Raw genomic sequence first — 15,637 nt, forward strand, 5'->3', positions numbered from 1 at the left:
GAATACCAATTCATTGAATACCGACGAAGGTGCAACCAGAACAGAACCAGACTCAACAATCAAAGCAACAGAATCGAAGGATGGTGGTGAATCAAATTGGAACAGTAATTCATTCAATACCGATGAAGCTGCATCCAGAACAGAACCAGACTCAATAGTCAAGGCAACCGAATCCGACGCTGATGGTGAATCTGCAGAGAACACTAATTCACTGAATACCGACGAAGGTGCAACAAAAACAGAACCAGACTCGACAATCAAGGTAACCGAGTCCGACGACGGTGGTGAATCAAATTGGAATACTAATTCATTGAATACCAAGGATGCTGCAACCAGAACAGAAGCTGACTCAACAGTCAAGGCAACCGAATCCGACGATGATGGTGAATCTGCAGAAAATAACAATTCAATGAGTACCAATTCATTGAATACCAATGATGCTGCATCCAGAAGCGAATCAGAGTCAGCTAACAGTGCAACTGTTTCCAACGATGGTGGTGAATCAAATGAGAACAGTAATTCATTGAATACCGCTGATGATGCATCCAGAACAGAATCAGACTTAACCATCAACCCAACTGTATCCAACGACGGAGGCGAGTCAATTGGGAACACTTATTCATTGAATACCAATGATGCTGCATCCAGATCGGAATCAGACTCAATCATTAATGCAACTGCATCGAAGGACGACTTCTCTTCTACTATTAGATCTCAGGCACATAGTGATGAATCTTCAGGTGGAAATTCTGATTATGCGAGGACAAACGCTTCTCTGGACACAACAACCATCAGCCAACCAAGCACTGTCCATGATTCATCAGATAAGCAACCAACCAGCAGCAGGTCCATTGAATTATCATCAGTTATCCATACCGAGGATCACTTAACTAGTCGAAGTCTCACAAGTTCAAATTTGACTACCGTTAAAGCAGAACAAAGCTATGATTCAAATGATAGAAGCCAGTTAAGTACATATACCACAATTGATACAATAGCTGAAACAGGTGGTGGCCATTTAGGTACTTATACAACAATAGGTGAAACAAGCAGGGTCTGGCTGTCCGGTGGAGATACAGGAAATAACAGAGAAACTTCAAGAGAAGAAACACAAGGCGGTGTTGATTCCAATGTTACAGCTGATGCAAATGGTTTACGTTCTACAAGTGAAAATGGTACTGGACATAGAGGTAGTTCTGGAAGGACTGAAAGTGAACAGAAAGGAAAAGGTACGGGAACTAACGGAAATCCTACGGCCGATTCTCAACCCAAAGAAACAGCAAACTTGAAAGGTGATGGTGAATACATTAAATCTGATACAGAAAGTACATACCAAGTTGTAACAAGCATGTTAGGCGATCCAACTTATGAAGCTCAAGAAAATGGAGGAAGTAACAACCATTCTAAGGGTCACCCGGACAACGACAACTTATCAGGAAACGCGCATGGTGACAAGTTAACTCTTTCAGCATCAAATGGATTTGACGGTGAACTAGTAGAAGATAAAGAAGATGAAATCCCCGCCAGCAGAAACCCAGATGCAACGGACATGAATTCAGGGATTACTACCACGATGGGTGTTGGGACGACGCTTTCTAAAGTCTATTCACGCTCAATCACTGAACATACAATGCTATCCTACATTGATGGAGGTCTATATTCTTACTATTCAGATATCGTCTACATTGTGTTGGCCATCTTTTTCTATGCCTTATAATGTTGTTTCCTAAAGTCAGAATTGATTCTCTGCTATATTATCAAGAATTACTTTGTTTTTATATAGTTAAATATTTGTGCAGATCTTATAATTTTCAATATTTCTTTTCAGTATATTTTTAAGTACATGATTTTTACGAACATACTTTAAGTAGAAGTAATGTATCATTGAGATACATGTTACGTAAGTTTTTAATACTTGGATAGCATAGCAACAAATGGCTCACTTCGACTTGGACTAGAATTGTACCCATAGAGGAACTATTGAAAGATAATTACTTTCTCTCTGAGTAATCGGGTCATTGGAGATTTGGGTACAAAGAAAAAAATCCTGGGGCTCCACAATCGACTTAATTATCTTTGCATCTTGGTCACTCCACACCTATTCACTTCCTTGAAATTATTAATGTTTAAAACATATATCTATGAAATTTGCCTTTTAAAAATCGTGGAGGAATAGATTGGCAACGGGTTTTCCAACGCAAGCAACCCCAGATTGAGCATTCGCGTTGTTTATCAATTATAGTCAATCAGTTATCTTTTTGAACTAGCCGCTACACAATCAGTGACAAATTTCTTTGCAAGAACAAACAATCCAATAAGTACTTCCCTACTAAGAAAATAATTAATTTTTTATTTTAAGTTAAAAAAAAATAATTTCTTGTTATAAAAATATATGATTCTTGAGTCTCTCTTTTACATGAACAATTCAAATTGATTTTATTAGTTAAGTTAGTTAAGAAGAATATTCTATATAAGTTAATCATTAATTTTGGATCTACGTCCAATTTTATATTATTGGATGAGCAAATTTTTCTCACCAAATTTGCTTAATAATTTATTTTGTGCTCATTCATTTAAGTTTGTGTTCGAATTAATTTGTTAAATCTGTTAAATCTGTTAATCTGTTAATCTGGTAATCAGTTAATCTATTAGGTAACCTCTATAATATTATTTAATTAAGTTCATTCATTGTTAGTAATTTACTTTTCTCATAAGATACATACTTGTCCATAATAGGCATTCATCAATATTCTTATTTTGTGACACAAATTCAAAACGACAATGTCCTTGGATTAATTTATTTCCACATTCCCCCTTAATCCTATGGGGTTTGTAGTTCTCATAGTTTCCATCAAATCCTTCCATTCAGTTTCTCCAGGAATTCGATCAGGATTAGCCTGCTCTCATTATTCCAACAATATAACTTACTTGCGACGACCAACAACCAAGCCCTTGGATTATTTGCTAATTTAACACTTTTTTATTGAGATTTTAAACTTTTATCAATATTTTATTTTTGCAACTATTAATTACATAAATAAAATTAATTTTTAATACCTAAGAACAGTATATATATATATACATATACTATAGACATTCGTCATTCTTATTACAAGGGCATTCTGAACGCTCATACTATAAAAACAAACATGACTTATTGTGGTACTTTCTTAGGTTTACTTATTTGAGCCCATGTCTTTGCTAAGGACTTTGCTACTTATCCCAAAATCCCCAAAACCGCAAGTATCAATGGCTTTGCTGATCCAATTATTGATTTACTACAACTGTGTGCAAAAAATTGAGTAAAGACTGATGCAGGAAATACGCCTTGACCTTATTGGGATACATGATGCTTCTGTTTTATGTCACAGTGGGCAGGATTGATGGGCCAATGTATAGCCGAAAACTGTGAAGGAAGGGATGTCAACAGTTTTTTGGCAAGCTCCTTATGTTCGGTGGTTGGTGCAAATACATTGATTATGCCAGAAATAATTTCTGATGCTCTTTCGTCTGCCGCAGGAACAGTTGCACCTGTAACTACAATTGAAGGGGAGATATCTTGGGTCATATCAAGGACAGTGTAAGAAACTTCGAGTGTTCTGTCCAACACATCGACAGGGAGCAGTGAAAATTTAGCTATTTTCCCAAATGGCTGTATCACTTCAAATATTTTTGGATTCTTGTTGTCTGTTTTGGCTTCTTAATTGTACTTTAAGTAGGTATCTTTTTCTCGTATGTAGTTCGTATTGTTAATAAACAGTATTTAAATTTGGGAATTTTCAATTATATCCGTAATTATCCGTTACCCATTTATTGCGAATGATGATCATGAGTTTTGGTTGGACGCTTAAATGTTGTTCACAAACTTCTTATGAGCATTTCGTGATCTCGATTTATATTAATATTCTTCAACTGTGGCAACCAAAATACCTGCCTACTATCTTTCATCCATAAACTCTTTAATTACCTCTTCTCTTGTGGTGTTGCATAATTTTCATCTCATAAAACTGGAATTTCATTTACAGTTTCGATCTGATATTTGAAAGCACTGTCCTGTGGTGGTTTTGGAGTGGTTGAAAATAAATTCGGTCATTCACCCTCTTTCTCAAGATGCTTTCTTGTTTCTTGAATGGTTCGTCCTTCAATTTCATTTATTTTAAAAATAAATGGTCTGCGTATTGAATTCAAAATTCATTTCAAGACTGGAATAATCTAATAGAATTCACAATTAATTTTGGGAATTGATTTGGTATTCAATTCAAATTAATTGAAGGAAATTGAATTGGATTATGTGGATAAACGTTGTAAACCTGGTTCAATAACTGAGCTCATTATTTAAAACAGATGAAATAGATGTTCGTTCTGCATGTACAGGGTTTGAAATATTAAATGGCTTCCTGTTTTGGCTATGCTGAAAGCAAGAACAGTAGAATTATATTATTGATGTACTGATTGATGGTTGTAGGCATTGGTGATTAAATGATGATCTACAAATGAATTAAATTCTAATTTCCTTACTTAAAAATCAAATTTCATTACTCTCGTTTCCAGATTTTTTTTTTTTTTTGAATTCCACTTCCAATTCATTTGTTGTTAGACCACAAATCTCTACAACAACAACAATCATTTAGCAGTAGAAGAATCCTTTAGCATCCCAAGTTGAATCATTGAGATAATTCTACAGTACCACCTGATGAATTATTATAAATAGATTGGTTAGTTAGTTGATTAATTTCAATCACTTACACAATCTTTAAAAATACAGATAAATCAACTTTCACTATTAATCCATCTAATTAATCAAATGTTAATATAATTAGAGTATTGTGAAATTATTAAGAGGTTTCTTGTCTTGCCCTAAACAAAAATCCGTCAATATTTGAAGAATAATCATCAAAAATCCATGCTATTTTTGATAGGTGGAGCTGAAGGAGAAACAATCACAAAGAACTGGAGAGGCAAAGGTTGCAACGATCGATTGAGATGAAGCAGAAGCCTTACGATAGAATGGAGAATATTCTGGAATCGATTGATTGATTCTCAAAATTTATGTTGATTTAGTAGCATCCACCAACTTGGGAGTTTATCCATATTATTAATTTAATTTAAGTGCATTCTTCTTATTACAAAACAGAAGATAATGCTTTATCACCGATAAATCAAATACATCGATATATATCACATATCGAAACTGGGAAGGAAGATTCAAAAGCAGCACAAATAGAATAAAAAAAATTCAACAGTTGAAATTTCACAGATAAAATAAGATCATATCAAAAGGAAGTAGTGGGTGATTGCACATACGTGTTTAGAAGTAGAAATGATGAAATGAAATGAATTATTAATTTAATCACTTGAAGTTAAAAAAGTATTTAATATTCGTGCATTGATAGGTGGTGATTGTGCAAATAATTATAGAGAAAAGTATCCATCCATGTAACAGTGAATCATAAAACCATTGAATACAGATAAATAAACCTATCTTAATAAAATTGAAGATTATCGGCCTTTATAAATTGAAGCATCTGTATTGGTAACACCCTTTAAATTGCAGAAGTTTTGATATGTTGGCAGAACAAGGTATACAATGCAGTATTATAGTAGGTTAGCTATAGTTCATTAGAGAATCTTTTTGATTGTATAATATCTTCATCTTGGTCGATTCATTATCATCCTAATATGTTTCTTGATTTCGCTAATTTCTTTTATAATGATATATTCCGCAGATGCTTGTGTTCTAAATAATTTATAATTCTGTTTGGTTTTTGTTCTTATACCTGCAATGTCTAATTCTTAATTTTCTTATTATGCTTCTTCTTGTTGTTCTTCTGCTAACGCTAATAATGCTACGGTTTCCTCTTCTTCTGCTCCTGCTGTTGATGCTTCCTTATCTTTTTGATTCTTCATCTCGATCTTCCATCAAACCTGGGGATATTGCGTTTGGCTTCTTGTCGCTATTTCAATATGTATTATCCTGGTAACTCGATTGAATCTTAAATCTTGCAACTTGGATTCTCATTCTACTTCTATTTCTAAATGGATCTTCTACCCAATTGGCCATAATATCTTGCTTATTGGATTACATTTATTTGGTCATTATGATTCACCAGTTATTAAGTATGAAAATTTTATGAACAATTGAACAAAGTAGTTAAGTTTTTTAAATAAGCCTCTATGAAAGCCTCTCTTTAGAAGATATCTTATAATATACGAAATTTATTATTTCTATCAAGACCCCATATTTTCTACAAGAAGATAAACATATATAAATTATAGATTCAATTTAATGACGAGACAGGATACACAATTTTTCCTTCTTACTGGAATTTTCCATCGCGCTACCAACCCACCATGAATGTATTAGATTTAAATTTAAGTTTATACGCAAACATTCTTCTTTTAATATTTGTGTTCAATTTGAAACAACGCCATTCTTTGTAATCATTTGTCAACTATGGACCATCAAGATATAATAGAAAATGCGTTGGCAACTGCTGTCCTATTTCTTCAAGACTTAGATATTACAGATGATGATTTGGAAGATAATCTGGTACAAATCAATACTCCTCGTAGACAAAGGTCAGTCCTAGAATTAACCCCTGCGACTCATATAGAGGAAGAAGATATCCATGAAGAGCAAGAAACTCAACCAAACCTTTATGAAAATATTTGTAGAAGACTTACTGGAGATTTAACTCTTGAAGATATTGCAGAAGGAGACACTAGACCATTTCCCCGTTCTACTATTTTGGGCGAAGATAAAATGGTATATCTTATGGAATTCAAACGAAAACTGTATAAAAGATTTATTTATCTTCATGGTTTGCTTATTGATGAAAACAGAAACATCGTGAACCCTTCTGTTGGGTTCCGGAGAAACAATGGTCAAGTCCTTAGGTATCTCAAAGAAAGAGGTCATCCATTGATTGATTTAAGTTCGAAATACAATAATAACACTCGGTTGCTTGCTTTCCCTCACAATATCTTATGGGAATATGTTACTCCCAGAAACTTCCAAACTGAAATTGTAGGAAATGATGCTAATAGATACAGAAGATATGTAAGAAATCCATTGAAAAAGACAGTATATCAACAGATTAAAGGTGCAAAAGTTGTCATTGGTCTCAAGCAATCCTTTGTTATTTATGTTCCAAGAGAACGAAAGTCGAATGAGAATCATATCGATCTAAGCTGCAGGGAAACAAGGGGTAGGCCAAAAAATACTATAGATACAATATTTCAAGGTTTTACATTCAGCAATCTCGATTTCGAATATCTTTTGGAGGGGATTGATTCAAATAAGATGAAAGAGGGTAGTGATATTTACAGATTGATAAATACCCGAGTTATGAATGATGCTAGATCAAGCTTATTTCACTCTCCCATTGGTGATGAAGATATATTCAAAGATTATGATGAAGGAGTAGTGAACACATACTCCACCTACTTCGGACAATTTTATAATTTGCTTCATTATTTTGGAAACTTTCCTTTCATTGTAGATTCCTGTACCAGCGAAGATAAACTCGTTCTACTAAATTTAATCCAAGCAAACGAGGACGAAAGAGTTGAGAAAGTAACCGATCTATTCATTCATTTTAATTCAATTAATGGCGCTGCGTTTTTAAAAGCTTTGTCATATCCGTACCTTAGAAGATTTTCAGACGGGAAAGTTTATCGTTTACCCACACTCTTGGTGAAGCTAGAGGCAATTAGGAACGTCTACAAATTTGTTATATTTCTTCGAACATCAAACCAACAGATGAGCAAATTTTCTAAAGGCATATGGGAACCTGAATATATGGGTTGGAGTTTCCTTGCGACTTTCTATTCAAGTTTACTAAAAGATCAAATTAAGCATAGGGTAATTGTAGAGGGAAGTGGGAAACTAGGTAGGTGCTTTGTAAATGGGATCACAGTGGATAAGGATTATATATCGGACACCTATTACAAATCAGCTTGCTTTTATCAAGAAAAATTCGAAGATCTATGCCGTATTACCGGAAGCAATGTTTTGATGAGCGAGGTGTTTGAAGACTATAAAAGTGTATCGGGCCACGACTACACACGATTATCATTAAATGAAGGAGTGGAAAATGGTTATTTTTTTACACATGGTCTTGACGATGTTGAGAGGAGGAAAATATTAAGTACTATCGATGAGATGACGAAGGCGCTTGCATGTATGATGCTTCTATCTTGTGCCAATATATTCAAGCCCGCAGAAATATTTCGAATTAAGATTCTTGGAGATGATTACAGCAATAGGGATATGGTCTTCATGGATGGATCAGTGTTGATACGACAGAACTACGTAAAGGGCAAACAATTTTTCAGAAGATTATGTTATACAACAAATTTAGTAACCAAATTCATCATAGTTCATGTCACAGCAGTAAGAGGATTATACATTCGAATTCTTCAACCTAACTTCCCATCGATTTCAGAGGAATTTAACGGGAAGCAAGGGTTGGCCCCAGAAGAAATAGAGATCACCTTCTACAAGACATTTCTTTTTGTTTCTCGACATGGAAGATTACTTACACTTCAAGACTTAAATAGTTTTCAAGCTAAATTGTTGGACATAGATCAAAGAGATGTTTTAAATGCGAATATTCTTAGACGCAGTATTGCATGGTTTATAAAAGAAGAGATGCCAGGTGGATTAGACTATTATACTGCATTCCTAAAGGACGTGGAAGATATTAGGAAAGGTAGAACTAAAGCTTTGACATTCGCGCGAAGAATGCCAATATCGAACCATAGTCAGTTGGATGTAAAGATATTTTTCAATAACTTCTTTTTGTTTATGGGAATTTCACAAGGTACCCCGATTGGTGGTCAAGAGCGGCGAAGAGGAAATGAACATGTTTTATCAGTTGGGCCACCTGACAAGAGGCCCCGAGTAGCGTGATTTGAGACATACAGAGAAAAACAACCGGAACCAGTGTTTTATCTGACATATTATTAGGGTTGCACCGAATTGATAGCTTCTACTGTATAGTTAAAGTTTGCTACGTGTACGGAGACTGGGGAAATTCACCTAGCGTGCCTACATATCAATTAATAATTACCTTTACGGTAAAGGGTATTTTTGTTTATATTGAAGAATTGTAAAAGACATCCAGAATCACAAATTTATTACAGAAATTTCGGAACCGCCACTAAAGACAAGGAATACCGGACCTCGCTTCCATTGTTCCGATGTCAAAGGCAAAATATTTCATGTGAATCGCATATTACCTGTTCACGGTCAGTAAAACATGTAGTTTGAAGCAATTGGAAAACAAATTTCTCTGGATCAAATTTAAACCATTCTTAATTTGAATCCGACGTGAGAATTCACGAACAATTCATAATGCCGGAGAAGTCTCATTGCTTTATTTAGAGTGAGCTGGATAATACTCTTGTTGCAATCGAAGAAAGATGGAGAAGGATACACCGAAGGTTGATAGGCATCTTTATTACAGCATTGTCATGGATTGGGAGAATATCGATATTGATCTCCACTACTGGACAACAAATTAAATCTGGGTTCCAAAATATGTAATGAGATTGAAAATTATATGAACATTACTTTTTGCAGGTTCACCTCCAGACCGGAATATTTGGTTAACTGATGTCATATCTAATGATTATCACTATTCCTAAATAAGTTCAACCATTAAACTAAAACAACCATCCAAATCGAGTTCACAATAATGAAGTTGGATAAGTTGATTTTTAGAACATTTCAAGTTTCGCAAGCAATTATTCTAGGTTATTGTCTATATGTAGTGTCATTGTCTATATTTAATGTAGTCATTTCCCTCTGATTAGTAATATTACATTAATTGCATCATCTTTCGGCATTTCTCATTCTATCTGATGTACGTAATCCTTGGAAATTTTAACTTGGTAGAATTGTCAGATCCAAAAATGATAATTGACTGAGTAACTATATTGATTGATAAGCTGTATTCTTTGATGTTATCCGGTCTTTCTTGGGTACCATAAAGATTGTGAGTAGGAATGAAGATTTATGAGACTAAAAGAAAAATGTATGTCGTCTCGGTAAAAAAACCAAATGTGATTTCTGCCTGCATATTATCGCATTTAATTTTTGTGCGTTGAAATCGGTGGAGGGATCATGGTGACGACATTCGCGTTCTTGTTTTACACAGCAAAAAATATCACCAGCGGCACGTGCTATCTGGATCAAACAAAAAAAAATCGATCAGAGATAAGAACGTAGTTTTGTATACCCATTTTTTATCTATATCAGGAGCGACTTAAGTGAATATAATTTTGTACAAATTAGGGCTCTAACACTCCTCTAATAGGGTGTCAAACAACTAGACTATATTGTATTCCTTATCCGAAATCGCGGTCTTTCTGAAACAACCAATTCTAATAGTTATCGCATCTTGAAAACAAGTACAATTTCTAGATTTGTAAATAATGTGAGCTCGTGTAAGAAATGCTGATTAATGCGAGAAACAAGAAAATCCGTCATAGAAAATAATAGGTCCGTTAGATCTATGTATAGATAGTGAATATAAGAATAAGATAACTATGCCCTGTACTAAATACCATCTAAAGGAGTATTTTTCGTACGCTTTACTGTAAATTACCCGCACAAACTCATCAGCCAATCGCTAGCATATCCCTGTTTTTTTTTCTCCCCTTATCATTCTCGTTCTTGAATTGTCCCTCAGAAAAAGTTTGCTGGGTCAGCTGAGAAGAGAGAACTGAGCGTGTACTTTCAAAAGCAAACTAATAATAAGTAGCTCGCACAACCAGAGATGACCAAGCTAAAGTTAGAGATACTCATTATTCCATTGAATTATGAAAATGAACCAACTAGCACAATAGACCCCATTGTTTGTAAACATCTTCTACTTTTGGCAGATCCAACAAACGATCTTAACGAATTTAAACAACATATTGAAACGAGGTACAGAAAGTTGTATCCCGCTGAAGATAAGCTCCAGATTAAAGGATTTCAAGATAAGCATGTTAGCGATTTAGATCCTGATTATCGTCTTTGTGATGTCTTTATGTCAGGCGATATTTTAAGGGTTATTGTGAAGAATCAATTTAAAATAAATAACTCATCTCCATCTTCGAGTATTGGAGACAAATTTTTGAATCTAGTATCAACACTACCAGACTTTGATTGCAGCGAAGATGTTTATACCTATGAGATTGTTGGTGATGATGATCTTTTTCGTGTTCTTTATGTCATTCAACAAATTCTGCTATGGTTCTCACATGGGTATGATTCCAACCACTTCAAATGCAAACATCATCGATTCAAAAAAACCAAACATCCTGGAGTCTTGTCTGATACCCAACCTTGTAAGGCCTTTATCAAATTGTTCTTCAAGGATGGTAAATGGTTATTATTGTGGCGATTTCGTCACGACCCCCACGATTGTGTGACTGATGGTTATTTCAATGACCATCAAGAGGATTTAAGAATGCAGAAATTTATACTTGATAATTATACACGTTTAAATTGGGATGAAATCAAGAAGAAGGAAATTGGAAATTATGTTGCACACCAGAAAGATTTATTTGAGAAATACCACAATCTGATTTACCTTTTCCATAAGCACATTTATTATAGAGTTCATCAATTTGACATTCATTCGGAGGTTTTTGAATCTTTTAAATCAAAGCAATCAGTGTTTGAAGATGCGTCTTTTAAAGAATTTGATAAAGTTGAGGGTAAGCCATGGTCTATAGTACTCATGTATTCACCTGCAAGCGAGAAGGAAATTTTACATGTAGCTTCTATCGATGGGTTGCCTTGTGATATTATTCGTCCAAAGAATCTTAAGGACTACGATGGTACTATTACATTGGTAAGTGTCTTATCACGTTGTAGTATTACTGGGAGAGAAAGTCCAAAAGTTTTCATGGTGACAAATTTGGTTTGTGACGTCACCTTGGATTATTTGTTTGAAAGAGCAAAGGATTGCTTCAAGGATGCAAGGGGGTTAGTTATCGAATGTCAGTTTGAATTCTTGAAGTCCATTAAAAAAATTCTCCCTCAGATACCAATCAGATTTTGTCCCTTATCAATGAACAGTTCGCTTTCACAAGGGTGGGTTCGTTTTGAGAAGATACCAGATTTATCTAAGGCATCCCTCCTAATTGAATTCTTTCGCATTGCCAATCTCAAAGATAGACTGTTGGTTGCGAACGAATGGCTGCGTTTCATGCTAGAATATTCTGGTTCACCTCATTGGATTGATTGTTTAGAAGGTTGGTTTGAATTAAAGGGTTATTGGTTACTGGCATATTCAGCAATTCCCCAAGAATCTAATAACTTTGTTTACAAGTTTCATGATAAGGTAAGAGATGAATACATTGGCCATCTCAAATGGAAACATTTCTCCAACCTTCTAGATGTTCTTGTCACCGTTGTCACTGATATTCGTAGCACCATTTCAGAAGTTATGGATAGGAAGACTCCTAGACTTTTGTCAAGAATTGAAGATGATACATTGAAGTTATTGAGAAAGCAGAAAGATACATCTGCTGAAGATTTTAATCCATCCCCTCTTAATCCAGGGATTTCTTATATTAAGTTGAAAGGTGACTATGATTCTTACGAGGTCATACATAATGGTGATTATTCCTACGAATGTACTTGTGATAGAGATTATCCATTTGAGAATTATTGCGAACACATTTTGAATACAATTATTAACAATACAGATGACAATACGGACGATCTTCAGTTGGAAGTTGGTACCAATGGTTATACTTTTCCTTATAAGTATGCTATAGAAATCATTGATGTCGAACTGGTTCCAGAAATAAGTTCCATTTTTCCAAACAACTACTGGAATTGTATTCGTCATGTATCGGACCAATTCTCAAGATGTGATTTTACCCAAATTGATTTAGCTACTTTATCTGATGAAGATCCTAACGAGGTAGGAGGTATTCTGGCACTCGATTCGAGAGCAGATTCTTTGGGGCTGGTTCGGAATTTTGTCAAGAGAAGACTTAGAAATCAAGAGTTTCCAAAAGCCAAGAGAGTTGAGCTTGATAATTGTATTGATAAATTTGTGAAATCAAACCATGTTTTTATGTTTAGAATTGGGTACAAATGCCACTATGGAAGGATGTTTGGATGCAAATGAGCTTAACTATGTAATCTCTTAACAAAACGTCGAGAGATGGTTTTTGACTACAAATGATTTAGTCCCTTTCGGCGCAAATGAGACTTTGTTACCAATTTCATGTTCCCACGTGGTTGGTAAATGTGTATGGATGTTTGAAAAAAGGTCAATTTTTCATTTGACTTTTCCACACTTTCAATTTCTTTTCATGAATACCATTGTCAATGACTTACTTGGTACGACTTGCTATGGTGATCTTATTTGTTCTTGCTGGTTAAGATTGTACTTGTTAGAGACAGAGTTGTTCTTTAGATGGTTGTTATTCCATATTGGAAATGTTGTGTAAGCGACTACTATCGCCAGCTTTCTATTAAGCGTTCACTAGTAAAGGAGATTTCACAGTAGTTCATAGGACTGTATTGTTGTTACTAGTACTTTGTTGTTGCTAGTACAATGGATATTAAGTTCTTTAGTTTGATTTGGCTGTGTCTTATTTAACTTGTGGAGTTTAAGGAGGTTTGAAATTATCAACACTTTTTTCCTGCACGTCGGCTCTTTTGCCACCCGCTCTTATCGGTGATCCGAAAAAAAATGATAGGCATTAAGTCCGGGTAACTTTAACCGACTTGTTTGTTAGTAAATAATCTGATCCAATTTGATAAGCGATAAGACGAAGCGAATGCAATTTAGTAAGACCTGTGATTCCTTTGTTGATCCTCGTTGCCTGGTGCTGCGTGTTTCATTTCGTTAACCTGTCTGACAACGACAATGGCTCTTCACTTTCATTGTGAACACTGAACCTTAATTCTCTTACAAGATTTCATTGGTTTATTTGCTCAAGATTTATTAAAATTACTTGTAAAGTTTAAATCAGTAAAACAATAGTAACCTATTTGATTCAAGGCGTCTCGGGGTTTACTCCATTGTGAGAGAAACTTGCATACTACTGGGCCGAGAATTCAGGGGTTCGCTTGACAAGTTTTGGCGAGATCTTTATGCATAAGCGGTTATTTGTCGCCACCCATTTATCTGCCACATTTGATGACCCGTTCGAATACCCAATGAATATTGCAAGGTCTTCATCTTCTTCAATAAGGTTTAGTAGCTGTTGTCAAGTACAATGGAGCACATCCAGAACCCCACGTTGCTACCTTTATGGGTGGGCATTATTTCACTTGCCCTCACACAGATGCAGAAAGGGCAAATGAGCTTAACTATGTAATCTCTTAACAAAACGTCGAGAGATGGTTTTTGACTACAAATGATTTAGTCCCTTTCGGCGCAAATGACACTTTGTTACCAATTTCATGTTCCCACGTGGTTGGTAAATGTGAATGGTAGTTTGAAAAAAGGTCTTTTTCACACTTTCAATTTCTTTTCATGAATACTATTGTCACTGACTTACTTGGTAGGACTTGCTATGGTGATCTTATTTGTTATTGCTGGTTATGATTGTACTTGTTAGAGACAGAGTTGTTCTTAAGGTGGTTGTTATTCGATATTGGAAAGGTTGTGTAAGCGGCTACTATTGGTAGCTTTCTAGTAAGCGTTCACTAGAAAAGGAGATTTCACAGTGGTTCATAGGACTGTATTGTTTTTAGTACTACATTGTTGTTAGTATACAATGGGTATTAAGTTCTTTAGTTTAAGTTAGCTGTCTCTTATTTAATTTGCTGAGGTTAAGGAGGTTTGTGATTATCAACAGTTTTTTTCTGTGCGGCGGCTCTTTTGCCACCCGGGCTTATCGGTGTTCCGAAAAAACAATTAAATGTGTGTGGTAAGTTTAACTGAATCGTTTGTTAGTACTGATCCAATTTGATAAGCGATAAGAAGAAGCGAATGAAATTTACTAAGACTTGTGATTTCTGTATTGATCCTCGTTGTCTGGTGCTACTTGTTTCATTTCCTGTCTGACATCCACAATGGCTCTTCACTTTCATTGTGAAGACCAAAACCTTAATTCTCTGTCAAGATTTTATTGGTTTATTTGCTGCAAATTTATTGAAATTATTTGTAAACTATAAATCACTAACACAATAGTACCCTATTTGATTCAAGGCGTCTCTGGGTTTACCTCCATTGTGTCTGAAGCATAATACTTGGATACTACTGAGCCGAAAATTCAGGAGTTCGCTTGACAAGTTTTGGCGAGATCTTTATGCACAATTGGTTATTTGTCGCCACCTATTTATCTAGCATATCTCGATCAAATATTCATTTCTAGTCTCTCCTTCAATGACTTTCAGAGTTTGTTGATACAAACAATGGAGGACAATCCAATACCACACGTTGCTATCGTTGACTTCTTTCTGAGCCCCCTCATATTCAAACCTTAAATTAGGATTGCTGAAGAACTAGAAGGACCAATCCAACTGCACCATTGTCATGACTTGCCGCCCTCTATCGATCCAAACAAATACTTACATCTATAATTAAATGCGTGAAATTGAATACAAAAAGACCAGGAAGGTCGTAATTGCCAAATTGTATGTAATTTTTTCTTGTTTGTTAATTAGGTA

General features: G+C 35.0%; 3 protein-coding genes and 1 pseudogene across 4 annotated transcripts in view; 3 read left to right on the forward strand and 1 right to left on the reverse strand. All coding sequences in view use genetic code 12, as the record gives it.

Annotated features, from left to right (window-relative positions):
* Positions 1–1,717, forward strand: part of J8A68_002086 (uncharacterized protein) — a gene marked incomplete at both ends in the record, with an annotated part of 4,343 nt that extends 2,626 nt beyond the window's left edge. Inside the window, one exon of the mRNA XM_049405800.1 lies at positions 30–1,717. Within this exon, the coding sequence (XP_049264645.1) occupies positions 30–1,717 (1,688 nt within the window). The remainder of the gene's footprint in view (positions 1–29) is intronic.
* Positions 1,718–2,792: 1,075 nt separating this feature from the next.
* On the reverse strand, positions 2,793–3,568 carry J8A68_002087 (annotated as a pseudogene). Its single transcript has 2 exons — positions 3,370–3,568; positions 2,793–2,902 (listed from the first exon to the last, which is right to left on the reverse strand). Coding segments are annotated over exons 1-2 (309 nt in total).
* A 2,886-nt stretch (positions 3,569–6,454) lies between these two features.
* Positions 6,455–8,914, forward strand: J8A68_002088 (uncharacterized protein; the record flags this gene model as incomplete). The annotated part of the gene is made up of 1 exon (XM_049405801.1): positions 6,455–8,914. The coding sequence occupies one exon, from the start codon at positions 6,455–6,457 to the stop codon at positions 8,912–8,914; it is 2,460 nt and encodes an 819-aa protein (XP_049264646.1).
* A 1,870-nt stretch (positions 8,915–10,784) lies between these two features.
* Positions 10,785–13,139, forward strand: J8A68_002089 (uncharacterized protein; the record flags this gene model as incomplete). Its single annotated transcript, XM_049405802.1, has 1 exon — positions 10,785–13,139. One exon carries the CDS (start codon positions 10,785–10,787, stop codon positions 13,137–13,139), a length of 2,355 nt encoding a protein of 784 aa, XP_049264647.1.
* Between the last annotated feature and the right edge of the window lie 2,498 nt (positions 13,140–15,637).

This window comes from Hemisphaericaspora subhashii (genome assembly GCF_019202705.1).
Source record: "Hemisphaericaspora subhashii strain CBS 10753 chromosome Unknown scaffold63, whole genome shotgun sequence".
NCBI classification, from domain to species: domain Eukaryota; kingdom Fungi; phylum Ascomycota; class Pichiomycetes; order Serinales; family Debaryomycetaceae; genus Hemisphaericaspora; species Hemisphaericaspora subhashii.